This window comes from Anopheles aquasalis, chromosome 3, assembly GCF_943734665.1.
Source record: "Anopheles aquasalis chromosome 3, idAnoAquaMG_Q_19, whole genome shotgun sequence".
NCBI lineage: Eukaryota > Metazoa > Arthropoda > Insecta > Diptera > Culicidae > Anopheles > Anopheles aquasalis.
In genome coordinates this window covers 37,724,064-37,738,999 of record NC_064878.1, presented here as the reverse complement: position 1 = coordinate 37,738,999, position 14,936 = coordinate 37,724,064, and the positions used below count along the sequence as shown (strand labels likewise).

Genomic DNA, 14,936 nt, shown 5'->3' with positions numbered 1-14,936 from the left:
GTGTAATCGTTGCCATAACTTTTCTTCCCCCCGAACCCCCGGGGGCGGCAAGCAGGTGATAAGGGCCCGGTTTTTTGCTGTTTTGGTTCCCGGTTCTGGTTGTTGTTGTTGTTGCTTGTTGGCAGGATTGGGCATTTTCCGGAGCGATGGCTACACGGTGACACAATACACTTGAACACGAACGAACGAACGAACGAACGCTTCGATGGCCGCTCCAGGGGATCCGGTGCGTTGAATTTGAACTAATGGAGGGGGGTGTGTGAGGGCCATTGGTGTGAGTGTATGTGTGTGTGTCAAAGTGGCCGCTTCGATGCTGAAGAAAGCGAAATTTCAATACACAATTTCCGTCCATAAATCACGTGCACATCACCGGCAGTAGCAGCTGCAGCAGCAGGAAGCAACGAGCTAAGGGTTGTGCTTCTTGTTAGGGGGCGGACAAGTCCTTCCTGACACACCGGAAATCAAACCATAAACGGTAAGAAACAGTCAGCCGAGTGTGTGGGGGAGTGTTGGTGCTCCGCCTTCTTCGCTTCCGCCTTTCATCACGCTTTCCGCGTGCTGGAGTGAAGCAAATGTCAGACAATTGCTTGTGAAGAGCGGATCCAAGAACGCCATGCCGAAGCCGGCAAATGTTTCATTTCTAATGCCAATGCCGGGAGAATTATGGTTACAAAAACATCAAACCAACAGCAGCACCAGAGTGTTTTTTGCATCCAAAGGGCTGGACCTGGACCTGGAGTTTTTCGGTTGATTCCAGTGATCGGGGCTGACTTGGATGCGATGCCGGCCTACCGTTCGGCTCCAATCGCTTCCAGTTCACTAGTCGGCCTGATGGTGATGATGGTGTATCCTTTCTGGGACACGAAAGTGTTGAAGTGTATGTGTGGTTGAGAAGGTTTTTGGGGGGAAGAAATGGAGCAAAGGTTTTGCACAAAGTTACTCTGCTGGTGTTGCGGCCTCACCTGCAAAGAAGAGAGAAGATGGAGAGGGAGTTTTTGGGGCGGCCAAGGGGTGTACATTTTTCATGGACACATGAACATGACCAAGAACAAAGTGTGCGACACACACTAAGGACACACCGAAGCCGAGCACGGGCAAAAAGGATCACCAAAGAAACGGATCCAACCTCTATCTAGGTGTGGCTGGTTGGTTTGGCGTTGGCAGCGTAAGGCAAGAAATGGAGAAGCACAAAAAGGGAAGTTCCGCTTTCCACGAGCCAGCCAGCCAGCCAGCCCCGGAGGTTATGTTGTGGCCAGGTTTCCCGGTTCGTATGGAGAATGTGGAGCGTACCGAGAAGCAGAAACATCACCTGGAGGACGTCGACCGGTTTCTAGGTCCGTGGTCACGAGGAAGAAAGCCTTCCGTGGCCTTTTTCCGTGGCCGTGGCCCCCCTTTTTCGGGCGAAAGTTTAGTAAATAAATCAAATGAATACATTTATTGGAAAAGAAGTAAGCGCACAACGAAACAGTACCGAGAAGGGGGTCCCTTGGTCTTCTGCTTCTCGGTCCACTGCCAGCACTCGGGCACTCGGGTGTCCTCGCATCGCATAAGCATAGCATACCTGGCTGCCCTCACCGTGTCCCCTCAAATGGCAGGACGAGGTCGTCGCTGTCGACAAAGTTCTTCTATCGAGAAGGACGCTCGTGGACGCTTTCTTTGCTTTCATGCCGGTGAAGCGGTGCAGGTTCCCGTTCACCAGCGACCACACACCTCGCCAGCCAGCCAGCCAGCCAGCCAGTGACCGGGCATGTAGATCGTATTGTGTGTTGTGACCACACCCAAACGGCCGACTAAACGACAGATCGAGTTGTGCCAGGGCTTGGTGAATCGGTTTCGGTACTGTCCAGTTCCGGTAGCTGCTTGAAGGTCCTTGCTTCACCCGTTAGTTGCTGGGGTCGCTGTGGCGTGCGAATTTGTTCCAAATCAGTTCCAATTCACGGAGCACACGTGCTGGCCGTGCGGTACGGCACTGTAAACGGTGTTGGACGATGGGCGATCGAATACGGAACTGGAACAAATGGCTTAACATGAACAATTTATACAATTCAGTCGTAGGTTGTTCGTTGCGCTGCGTTGAGGTTATTCGTGTATGTCACACGCGCTGGTCGCTAACGACCTGTATCCTATCTGTCCATTGGTTCTGTACTGGGCATACGGAATGATATGAGTTTTTGGGTTTAATAGTTGCATTGCGGTTTAAAGGCTTGTTATACACCCTCAAAGTCAGTATTACGGATTCATATTTTCGCATATTTGTAAAGCTGATAAAGCTCATACATCATGCCAAATTATGCTGCTGTATTGTCTGATTGAGGTTTTTCAAACGATTTCTAATGGATTTGGTACAAAACTATGAGCTGATCATTCACAAACTTTATTTTGTAGGTGATAAACCATGTTATGGCAATTAATTTCGTTAGAATTTCACCTTTTTTGCTCATCAAAAACATTTTTAAGAATGCATACAGCTCGAAAACGTACCAGATAGGCTTGATTACCTGGTATCTATTCCTTGAGGTAATTTGAGAAAGCGTAGGTAACAAAATGACTTGCTCGCTTAACAAAATACTCTTTTTTTTTTGTTCTTTTTTAAATTTTGTTCTTTGCGTAAATTGCGTCAGTTATCTGTGAAATCCACAAGATTATCAAAATTAGTCATCTTTTCATGAAAAACAATCACCTACAGTAGAAAATCCAGAGAAAAAAGGTTCTGACTCCAGTATAATATTCTATATTTTATCTGCTGTAAAACTGAACAATTAAACGTACGGCTCGTCCGTCCTTATATATGTTAAAAAAACTGAACAATGCACGATCGTACTGAACCTTCTGACTTGCCATGTCGAGTCTTACTAATTGTAGACGATTAGTATGCAAAAATGTGGCGATGACCTTCTTGAAAACTGGGAGAATTAGAAAGGAATTGATTTTCAATTTCGATTTAGTCGTACTTAACGTCGGTTTCACTACATTTTAGGTGTTCCTTATCGACACAATTGATTTTTATGGCCTTTCTTGTACAGTTGCGTCTTTGTGAAGATCCTTGTGGTTGTTTTATTTGATCTTATTGTTCCACGACCAATACACCCTTAAACATTCCTAACATACTACAAAACATATGTTCTTATCTTCCAATACTCTTCTAAAAGGTTTTGATCAACAACCTGATGCTGTTTCTTACAGCACATCGCCGAAAACCCATCTGACTGAATAATCACTCTAATTGCGGTTATAAAAACTTGTCAGTGCATATATCGCATGTGGTCGAAAAAAGGTCGAAAATCACAATACTTTCAATCGACTGAACGGTTTTATTTATAAATTTTGCTATTAAAAATGCACCAACAGCAAAAGACGAATTAATAAAAAGGTTTAGAAGATAAGATATTATATAATAAAGACGTCACTTTCATGATCATCATGTTAATTACAATGATTCCATTTGTGTTTGCTATTCCTTATCTCATTCCACGTACTTCTCTTTAATTGATATCTATAATGTAAGTCTTTTTTATCACGATTAAGTCTTTCACAAGTCCCCAAATCGAAAGTTATTCATTAATAATCTGTAGATTCTTTCAGTCACTTGTCATCATTGATTTAAAATTTTAAAAGCAACCTTACAGCACAGCACGTTACAATGTAGTCTTCTAATTGGCCTTCTGCTACCAACCTACCGCAAATGTTTCCACCACCTCAACGAGAGAGGCTGGCCGTAAATGGCTCTAGCAGATGGTAACCGTAATTTTCGCCTTATTTGAATGCCTGGGTCTGAGTCCCGGCCCGTCAGGGTACAGGGCCCGGAGCCTTTATGTTTCTATTATTATTATTACGAGTATATATGCAGCACTGGCAGCAGTTGGCTGCACGATAGATCGTTAGTAGCCTACCATCGACCTTCAACAACGGCATCGTTCGGGAGCGTTCAGTGCCCTGTCCTGTGTCACGCCGTCGTTGTCGTCCTCGTCGTCGTTGGTTGTGTCGCGCACATCGAGAGGGATTTTCCCACCCACCAAACGATCGACCAGTAATTTTTATTTTACGACCGCTTCTATCGTATCAATTGGTCGTAAAGCAACGGATGCTGCTGCTGCTACCCAAGCCACAGAAGCCTTATGCTTATCTTTGTGGTGTTTGCGGTTGGATAGGGAGAATCTAAGAAGCGAATTCGCTTGGCGAACCACTGGTTGGTGGACGCTCAACCAATAGCTAACGGCTTTACGCTGTAGAGTAATTGAATGGGGCTCGGGGTTGGGACAATAGTAATCGGAATTTTCCACACAGCGACACTGAGCAGCTGCTTCACCGTTGTTGGTTTATCGAAATGAACTTGAATTTGAATATTTGATAGATGGTTGAATATGCTCAACGAATTAATGCCACCACTACGCTGTGGTGGTGTGATCCTTGCTCGAAATGTGGTTATTCATTACAATGGAACTGAAGCAATGGCCGTTCGTGACGACTGTGTATTAACAAGAAACGCTACAAACCACTATCAGACCACGGCTCTAGCTTTCCTCTCTCGGAAGAGGACCGGCTCTCTGTTCTACATAATTGCAGTCATTTCGCCTTGGTGCTTTAGCTTCTTTAGTTTGCATTGCGCCGAGTGATTGTCAAATTAGAGTTTGATTTATGAGGCAGGCCGTGTTCTTCAGAGTGCCGTGCTTGGCGTCTTTTTCGCTCTTCAAACCTCTTGCATTTGCATCTTAACACGTTGTAGAAGAGAGAATGGAAGAGGAAGAAAAAATTGAAATCCATTTCCACGGGCCTTCGCGGTGCCAGAGAGGTTTTCGGTTTTTTCTTTTTGCTTTGCTACTTGCACCGTGCTTTCCATGGTCATCTGTACAGCATCCAAGGAAAACCACATCCCCGGATAGTGCTCAAAATCTTTTCTGCATAAAACACCGCAGACACCAGAGCCTTGGAGTAGATAGATAGATGCACAACCTTGGAGTGTCACGGTAGGCGTGATGCACATCTCACCAACAGAACCGCCCCATATTTTGAATGTAGCCGCATGCTACCGGCAGAAAAAACCCAAAGAAAAGCCAAGAGAGACGGATGCAGTGGCGAACAGTGAAAAAAACTTGTCCATCAAAACTGAACCAGTTCAGGGGGGAAAGAATCTCAGCGCCAGTAGAGCGCAGAATAGCAGAATAGCTAGAAAACGGTCCGTGAAATCTGCATTCCGCTCCCCCAAATCCATCCCTCTGCTTGCGAGAATAGTGAAAACGACCAGCGATGAGCGACGAAGATGAGTGTCTTGGCCCGGAATCTTAGGGTTTCGTAGGCTCAAACTCGCGTGCACTCCAGGTGAAAGTGCTTTAATGGACAAGGATAAAGTTTTGCGGTCGCATTAAAACCTCTCATCGAATTAGTGGACAAGCTTGGGCGACCGGAAAGGCTCCACGACGATCCCTTCCATTATTCCCGCCTTCTTTTTCCCATATCTTCCCTCCCCCCCCCCCCCCCCCCCTTTCATGTTCTAATCTGTTTGAAGTAAGTGGAAGTGTCTCCTTCCAAGTCATACTACCCGATTTTTGTGGACGCTCCGCTGTGTTCTTTACGGGCTGGGTTTGCGTACAAAAAGTTTCAATTTGACCGCACCCCTGGAACCATACAGGCCTTCTACCGGCGTCCGGAGGAATAGATTTTAACGGAGACCTTTTTTAATTAAGATAACCTTTCGCTAACTTTCACATCCGGTCCCGGGGATTGAAGTTTTGCTTTCTTCGGTTCGGGGGTCCGGGCGCAAGTTAACATTCAACTTTTGGACCAGCAGCAGGGCCTCATGAAGTGAGCATGCCCTTATATCTGAATACATAATCTAACTTTCCAGGTAGCATAGTGATGGGAGTTTATTGAATCAAACAAAGCAACACAGCAATGTTCACAGATTGTATTTCGATGGGGATCAATCGTTGGACACTAAATAAGAGTACTTCAAACTGATTTTCATGATTTTTTTGTTTTTTTAGTTGGTATCTTACGGACGGAGCCGTATATATTAATTCTCATGATGCGTTGCTTATTAGAAGACCGTTTCTCATGCTTGCACTGTTACCTTGCATCCACACTGTCTAGAATCTAGGGAAAATGTATGTAGGCGTGGATTTTTTTTTAGACAGAATAGGTCTCAGACCGGTTTCAGACCGGTTCTGTCAAACTGGTCTGATTATGTACTGCAGTGTCCATTAAATAAGAGTATCCGGTACTCAATTTGCTAGTGCTAACGAATGTTTTCAATCTCGTTTTATTTTAGGTTAACAGTACTGCGATTGACAACCACGACAAGATTTACGTCATAATAATGATTAGTTTTTGAGATATGTTTTTTTTTGTGATTTACTAAAAGTGCATTCTTCGTTTTTCACTATGGCGACATTTTTGGAGCAAAGAATTTGCTTAAAATTTGGTTTGCGGATAGTTAAGAAATGATACAGAAAGGCTTTGGTGACTACGCTTAGTTAAACAAATATGTTTATAAGTGGGAAAAAGACAGTTAGGAAGATCAGGAACGTGTTGAACACGAAGAACGCCCCAGGGCGACCATCAACGTCAATCGATGAAGCTGACGCTTAACAAATCAAAAGTTTGGTGTTTCAAAACCGTCGATTAACAATTAGAGACCTTGCTGATGATATTGACACATTCAGATAATTCATAAATTACATTTTGATAAATGTGTTAAGCCTCAAACGCGTCAGAACTCGACTGTTACCCTTGGTACCAGCGAGTGGCAGGGATTCTCCGTGAGTTTTTCGCCAAAAAATCCACTCATATCGTTCGATACCCAACGTATTCCTCTGATTTGGCATGATTTGACTTCTAGCTAATAAGAAAGGTTAAAAGATCGCTTCGGGGACACCGTTTTGCAAAGATAGAGCCGATTCAAGCCGCTGCGAAGAAAGAGCCGAAGGCCATGCTTAAGTCGATTTTTTCATGAGTTTCCAAAATTGGAAAATCCGTTGGCACAAGTACATTGCATCGGGGGGGATTACTTTGAAGGCATTGATTTGGAGGAATAAAGCAGGAACTTAGAAAAAACCTCTTATCTCATTTTCCTATTCAATTCTTCTTATTTAAAGGATACAATAGTATGCGAACTGACAGATGAATTTTCGCTTGTTTCTAGCCCTAGATTCTAAACAGTGTGGACGCAATGTTATGTTGCGCCACATGATAGCATTTTATAGAAAACACACAATTCCAGCGCGTGTCCCCGGAATTGTTCTCACCTCATGCTATCATGAACATCGGAGTGGGTGTCGAGGGGCGAGCGGCAGGTTTCAGTTTCCAGCACAATTCCCATTAGCATAAGACACCTAATGAACCCCGGTGCGGCGGTGCTTTGTGATTCGAAACAACGCTTTTTGATTGAAATCGCGTTGATTAGTGTATCGCTCACTCGTGGTTAGTACGCCACCACCACCATCCATCCGGTATCCTTATCTGTAATCGGATACTCCACCACCTAAGCACCTCCAGTAGTACCCGGCTCGGTGTGGGGTTGGTTAATTTTTTCCGGTCAAAAGTCACACGATAGGCGTTATCGTGCCACTCGAGTGGTGGGTCGAGTTCAGACCATTTTCATCTCACTGCCATGGCCGTGGATCGAGGTCGGTCCTCTCGGTTGACCTCTCGTCCATTAATAAATGGATTCCGGTGCTCGCTCGGTGGCTGCCCGCTGACATGTGAGTCCCCAGGAGACGGCTAATCTCATCAGCGCACACCCGCACAGAGTGGATGAGGGCGGTGGTGGCGGTGGCCACGTGATTTATCGTCCTGTGTCAGGCCCGCAGGCCGTCAAATTTTCTGTCAGATAACAGAGTTCGATTTACATGACCAATTAGACAGACGGACACGGGCACGGGCACAGGTTCCAGTCAGATTGGTTTGGGTTTTTGTGGGGAAGGGATTGGCATGGAGTCCTAGTGTCCCGAGAGCTGTAACATAACCGCTTGCGCTATATGCGCTTATGATGTTCATGATGGCGATGATAATAGCCTGGTAACCGTTAGCCGAGTCGAACCAAGCACCAACCAGTTGGTGCTCATTTCCCGTCCCACGTAACCCGATACCGGCGTGCCCGGGTTCCGGTGGTCACCTGGTCACTGAGGCACCGAGGTTGGCACAATGCCACATGAATATTGATGAGAAGCACAGAACGAGAGATAGAGAGAGAGAGAGAGAGAGAGAGAGAGAGAGAGAGAAAAACGTCGGATACATGGGGTCACAATACCACCACAATGGCCATAAGCTGCCGGAAGCTGCCAATCGGGGCCGATGGTTCACGATATGGTTCCGGTTTTCGGTTGACCACGCTGTCGGTCAGCTGTCAATCGATTGGTGAACTTGCGGCTTGCGAACCTGAAGAGAAGAGAGGGAACTGAAATCAATCTGCTACATTCGCGATGCGCCATCGGCCTTTCGTGGTTCGATTAGAGGTCCTTCTGCTTATCTTCTTCGGGCACTGGATCCACAGCATGCGCCGTAAAAAAGGAGAGATCGTAAAAGTGTCATCAGCTAATGAGCTCTTGACAAATTGTTTTCGAATATTGGACGCCGCGGCCACATAAAATGTGGCGTATCGCATGCAGGGAACGCGGTTCTGGTTTCCGTCATTCTGGCATCCGCTCCGCTTCAGAATCTCCCTCGCGGTGGACAGCGAAAGTGATGATTTGGCAAGCGCCTGAGCGCCTAGCAATGGCCGCTAAATCATCGAACCGGGAAAATCGTCCGATTGGTTCCGCTCCCTTTCTGGACCCCTTTGGACCGGGAGTTGAATCCCTCCCCGGGGGGGATAGTGGCCATTGGATGAAGCTTGAAACGTGATTGCCAGCGAGCGAAGAGTGAGCGCTTGCTGACGCTTTGGTTACGGTCTTGGCCATACGATTGGGAGTTAATTAAAATTTATAGAAACCATCAAGCGCAGTAATATCCCCGGCTCGTCGTGGCTCGATGGATCCCGCCTCCCGAGAGCCACGAGAGTCGATTATAGGGGGACCCTTTGAAGGGAAGGGAACATCAGCCAATAGCTCATTGAGTGGGAGCTTGAAGTTCTATTTCCGGTGCAATCACCGAGCATTTGACGGGGCGTGATGGCGCGGATGAGAAGCCTGCCGGGAAAGTGAATGGCATACCACCGGACCGGGAGACCACACCGTACCCAGGATTCCTGGTGACGATGAAGTGCTGGCTTGCATCCGGTTTTGCGGTGCCTGGTGATGCTGATGAACTGTATTATTATGGAGAGAGAGAGACCAAATGGAGGCAAAGACGAAGACGACTCGTTGGGATGTCATAGTGGCAAGTGAACGTGCAACGAAAGGTCAGGAAGGGGACGAGGAGCGGGAGATGCAAGCCGGGGCTCAGCTCATTTCCTTTGGCAACAACATCCTCCTGTTGGCTCACTGGGGGACGCGATGTACCCTCTCCTGCGATGGATTTATTGATGTTTTATTGCGAAACGATTGGAACGGTATTTAGCATCCAAAGGGCTGTCATGAACACGCGCATCATGCTTCGCGGTGTGCCGATTCCGGGCGGTAATGAGTACAATGTGCGGCTTTGTTTGGTTTTGTTGCGGCTTTGTCTCCTGTATCGGTGACAGTGGTTCTTTTGTAGACTTTTCCTTTTGCTGCAAAGTGTATTACAGGTAAAAAGAAGTTCGAGAGTTTTTGTCCATCGTAACGCTTTAGCACAAACAATGACAATTTTTATTCTTCCTGTTTGAGGACAAACTGACCAGTTTGGGAATTTTACAATCTAATTCAGGTCTCTGTAAAACGCTAGTACATCAATAATAAAATATATGTTTCTGATTCATGAACTTTGTTGCAAATATTTCATTCAATACCCATTTCTGGTAAGGAGGTGGGTTAAGCAGATATTTGATTATTCATGCATTTTAGTCTTCCACCTTTGTGCCATTCCCGGATGAAAATTCAATTCCGCGTTCAACTGTCTGGTGAGTTTCTTCTAGCGTATCGCTCGGATTCTTTCATAATCACTAATGTGATTGGCATCGTAATTGAAATCAATCGCCAAAAGAAGCTACACGCGGTTTACGGCCATCGGTTTAGGAAAGATAATCTAAGTGTCGCAGACCAAGGCCACTAGTCGGTTGTAGCGCCGGAAATGTAAGTAATAAACTATGATAGCCACAACATGCAAACGTGCTACTACACTTGCACCTCCAACATATATTAAAAGCCACTCATATCTCCCAAAAGAAAATCTGATATTGGCAAAAGGGAATTTTGATTAGGTTAAAATAACAAAAATACGTGTGTTTCAAAGAATACTTTTGCCCTACCTGATGCGCACTCCATTTCGTTTACAACCGCCAGAATTTGTTCTGTTTGGTGCCGGTTATAAACGAAATGACACTTGCTTTCTGTGGCCTTTGAAAATGACTTCTCCTTCTCCTCGAGCTATAAATTGACTTCAAATTGGTCCTATTGTAAGTGGTGCTGCGAGGATGTGTGAAGAATGCATGATAATCGATGGCTGCTTTAATAGAAGTCGAACATCTCTATCGCATTCAACTCTAAAAGGATTGAGAAGGCAACAAAATATTAATATTATCGTTCAACAACGTGACTCGAAACTGTATACCTGGGCGATGGGTATCTTGCACCATGATATATGAGGGACGCCTTATGTGCAGTCTATACCTTCGGTACGCAAAAAGACTTAAGCAAGTTTCCTCTTGAACCATATAATTGAAGTACACCAGCATCGTTGTTCCATCATGTTGCACATTATTTTCCTGTAGGTTTTAAAGCAATAGAAATGGCGTTTGAATAAGTGCTGGAGGTCATTCTGTAACTGTTTTCTGATTGCTTACAATGATGGGGTTAGTTGTTGGGATCTCCTGTACATTATGCTGGTCCATCGCGTAACCTGTCGGTATGCTCACTTCCACAACCGTGCGATTTGAATACTGCATCCCATTCTTTGGAATGAAGCTGCAACAAATATCAAACTGCGACAGCCACTCAGTAGGTGTTTTTACCTTGGATATTTGTATGTTAAAACGGGGCTTGAAGTGCATCAAGCTTAGACGATATTGCCAGTTGATCTGAAGCAATCCCGAACCGGAACCGGTGACGATCATTGTTAATGATCTGATATCAGGAATCGATTCAATCGTGATGTTTTCTTTGGATTCTGAATTTACATGAATAATTAAAATTTTATCTCCGTAATGAAGTGACACATAATAGTCATTTGGAATGTCTTTTGAGCATTTTTGATTCGCTAAAATAATAACAAAAATATTTTAAAGCCATTGAACGGCCTTGATTAAAAACTATACGAATACTCACGATAAACAGTACCTCCAATTAGAATGGAGCTATTCACAGCTCTCTCATCGATAGAAAGAGAAACGTTGAAAGACGTTTCGTTTGAAGGAGTTTCACTATGAAAATTTATAGTTTCTGATCTTTGAATCGCTATGTCCTCAGGAAGTACTTTTAACATTTTCTTGAAGCTATCCGAGATAATGCCTTGCATGATCGATGCGTTCAATCGGATCTCCATCTCACCCACCTTCAATGCTTTCACAAGGAACGAAACCGGTGCATCCGATTTCGGTGGAACCATCACAATTATCGTTTCATTCGTTTCTGAATTTTAAATTGGAAAATATATTAGAAAAAGTCCGAGACGATGCGAACTTACTCACCTCCTGTAGGACGATTAATGAATTGTGTTTGATTCTTTGCATTGAACATCGTCACGGTAGCTTCAAACTCTTCGTCGAGTGAGCTGAACACCGTAAAATGCAGCGATATCGTCTCGCCCCGTTGGATGGAGTGTGGCAGGTGGTCAATAATGAAGAATATTTTGAAGGTCGAGAATTTGATCGGCTGGTTGACGATTCCCAGGCCGAATTCAGGATGAATGGAGAATCCAGTTATGCACCAAGAGGTGGCTGTATGAGGGACTCTCTGTACATGCTGAATTCTTCCTGAAGAAGGAATAGTAAAATTCTGCCACAACCACGACTCCCAAAAGTCGGTCCTATAAGGCTGGGGCATTCCAAAACGAGGAGCATCTGGATATATTCCACGCCCAATATAGTCAAGTGTTTCTAAAAATAAAATGATTTATGCACATAGAACACAGCTACATTTATTTAATATTTAAACTCGCCTTCACGACTGTTTGTTTCCAGACTGTCAAAAAACTCAGCAGGGGCGCCTAATGCCTGTTGGAACATTTTAGATAAAACCGATTATCTTTCCGAAAACTATATGTAAACATATTTACCGCAGTGATGTCAAAGTTATATGGATGAAACTTGGAAAACATAAGCCAAACATCGGAATGATAGATATCGTGGTAACTTATACGCCTTCTTTGAGCCATGTATTGCATAAATCGTCGGTCATATGCTATCAAAGCTATGAAAGCTCCAGGACGACCACGGATCGATAGCTCAAATTCGTCCCCGGGGTCAATACCATCCTCACTGATGTTCTCTTCGATCTTAATCTCAATCTGAAATTGGATTTGAATGATTTCTATAAATGGCGAGTGCCATTCACCTTCTGGTTTGATTCTTTAGCATTACAGGGTTACCAAATTCATTGACCATTACTCTTATACGACTCAACTTGACTCTACCATTTGCGGAAGCAATTAAATACAACATTGATTCAGGGATAAGCTTTTTGGATACCAAAATTTGAAAAGTGTATCTGGTTCTTTGGTTTGGTCGGAAGAATCCGACATCAATGATGTTTCCTTTCGAAATGATGAAGTACATGAGTCTGTCCATACCGTGCGAACAAGTGACGAGTAATGTCATCATTCGGTTAAACTTTACGCTGCAACGACAAGAAAGTTATCATGAAAATCTAGTTCAACTGAGTTTTGTTTTGATGTACGCATACCGTGTTAGAAACATTACATCGAGGTACATCTTCGAACTCCCTCTTAGTTTTGTTTCATGAACCTGTTTTTCTAGAAGGATAGTTACTCCGTCATATACCTATAATTGTTTTCGACATAATAGTAATTGACAAATATTATTTATGTTTTACTTCAATAAAGATTAACCTAAACTCACGCGTAAATATTTGAGTATCGTTGATGTATTCGTGGTCATTGAAAATTTAATTCTACCGTTCTTATCAGTTGTGAAATTTTGTTCATTCCATCCATTCTCATCTTCGATCACAACACGCAGGGTAACGTTTTTTGCAGGCTCATCGTTACGATGAGAAACTTTCAGTGTTGTTTTGAATAGCGATCCTGGACTGTACGTCACTCGGTTTAATTCTGGCCTCACATAGTATTTGTAATTGTATAACATTATCCGTTGTTCCTTACTAAATGTACGATCTGAGAACATTAGAAACCATACATCAGCTAGTATTCAAATTACCCATTTGCATGCCATTACTTGTGTATTGCTGGGTAAAGGTGACTCTCAGCTCTACTGATTCATAATCGTCGTTAGTTTTTAAGAGTTCAGTAAAAGGTACATACACTTGTCGCACTCCATTCACATCCCCTGTATGAGTCTTAGCTATCATTTCATCATTGAAGAAGCAATTGATTATAAAATTTCCACTGAGTGGATTTCCCAGATAATTTTTCACTTCTATAGTTAGATTTAGCGCTTGGTGCTTTACAAATGGCACAATCGTCGGAAACATATTTAAATCTATCGAGTACAGGTCATAATCCCTCACTTCAAAAGTTTTCGAAATCAATTTTTTGCCTTTGGGTTCTGCTTGAATTATATATGTTCCCAGCACTGGTATGCTAGGTATTATTATTTGGTTTTCAAACACTCCGCTGTAAAGGCTCACATTGGTCCACTGTTGTATCACTTCTCCGTGAGGATCTTTTACATAAACGGACACATTTATTTGTTGTGGTAGACGTGGCTTGAGATCGCCATCGACTACGATGACACGAAATTTCAGCTTGTTGCCTGGTGTGATGACTGGTTGGCTGATTTGTATCAACCCTGACAGATTAGAGCTGCGATATTTAAGATGATATACCTGATCTTTTCCATCTCCTGCGGTTACAATAGAATATTTTCCATCCGTTATGTCGCTTGGTATCTACAAAATGTCATTTATAATCTGTATGGTATCTAGAATATGCGCAGCACATTTTACATCTTACTTTGAAGGTTAATAACTGACATGTATCAGTCTTCACGAGCATTGCTCTTGTGATATTAAGCATGGACCGACCATCAGCGTCTGTCCCTTCCATGCGTACGTTTATCACGCTTTCGTCTACAGTTCCCTCAAAGAGGGTGCTTACCACAACCGAATAGTCCTGATTTGGCCGAATAACCCTAGGCCCAATAACCAACGTGCTACAGAACCGAAAATGTATTTTAGAAAGCGAGAACTTCAAGTGTCGGTTTCGCTTACCTTTCTCCTAAGTTAAGGCACAACAGCACAAAGCACAAAATACATTGCAGTACAAAACCTATTTCTGTACCACGCTTTTTGCACTCCCGCCACAATGGCCACTCACTGAAAGAATGAGTCCAATCGCATCCAGCACCGTTAATGTATATTTGTTCTCTTGTTTGAATATTTTATGAAAATGCCCCTTTACTAAGAGCAGTACGCTGATTAGTTGGAGAACAAAGTGCTTTTGCGATTGGATGCCCGGATGTAGTCCACCGATGGCTGTGTCGATGACTGCAATGTTCATCGAGTAATGATAAACTGAGCCAGGGCTGAGATGGGCTATAGTTGGGATCGTAGTTGTTTTCTAATTGCGCAGCACAAATATCCATAAATTCGTTACCGGTTGATGATATGTTATATGCGGTAAAAATATGTTCTTGCAGCTCCACTAGCAGTTCATGTAGCAAGTGGCCAAGAGACGATTCAAAATTGACCGGACGATCGCACAAAAACAAGGAACAAAACCTTGTTGGC

The 14,936-nt window shown here is 43.8% G+C and overlaps 2 protein-coding genes across 2 annotated transcripts; both read right to left on the bottom strand.

The window, feature by feature from the left end:
• Nucleotides 1-10,520: 10,520 nt before the first annotated feature.
• LOC126577133 (uncharacterized) lies at nt 10,521-12,053 on the bottom strand. The gene is made up of 5 exons (XM_050238558.1): nt 11,699-12,053; nt 11,337-11,639; nt 10,856-11,268; nt 10,624-10,777; nt 10,521-10,555 (listed from the first exon to the last, which is right to left on the bottom strand). The coding sequence occupies exons 1-5, from the start codon at nt 12,051-12,053 to the stop codon at nt 10,521-10,523; spliced, it is 1,260 nt and encodes a 419-aa protein (XP_050094515.1).
• Nucleotides 12,054-12,151: 98 nt separating this feature from the next.
• On the bottom strand, nt 12,152-14,253 carry LOC126576632 (uncharacterized). The gene is made up of 5 exons (XM_050237938.1): nt 14,239-14,253; nt 12,912-12,940; nt 12,590-12,845; nt 12,286-12,516; nt 12,152-12,223 (listed from the first exon to the last, which is right to left on the bottom strand). The coding sequence occupies exons 1-5, from the start codon at nt 14,251-14,253 to the stop codon at nt 12,152-12,154; spliced, it is 603 nt and encodes a 200-aa protein (XP_050093895.1).
• Between the last annotated feature and the right edge of the window lie 683 nt (nt 14,254-14,936).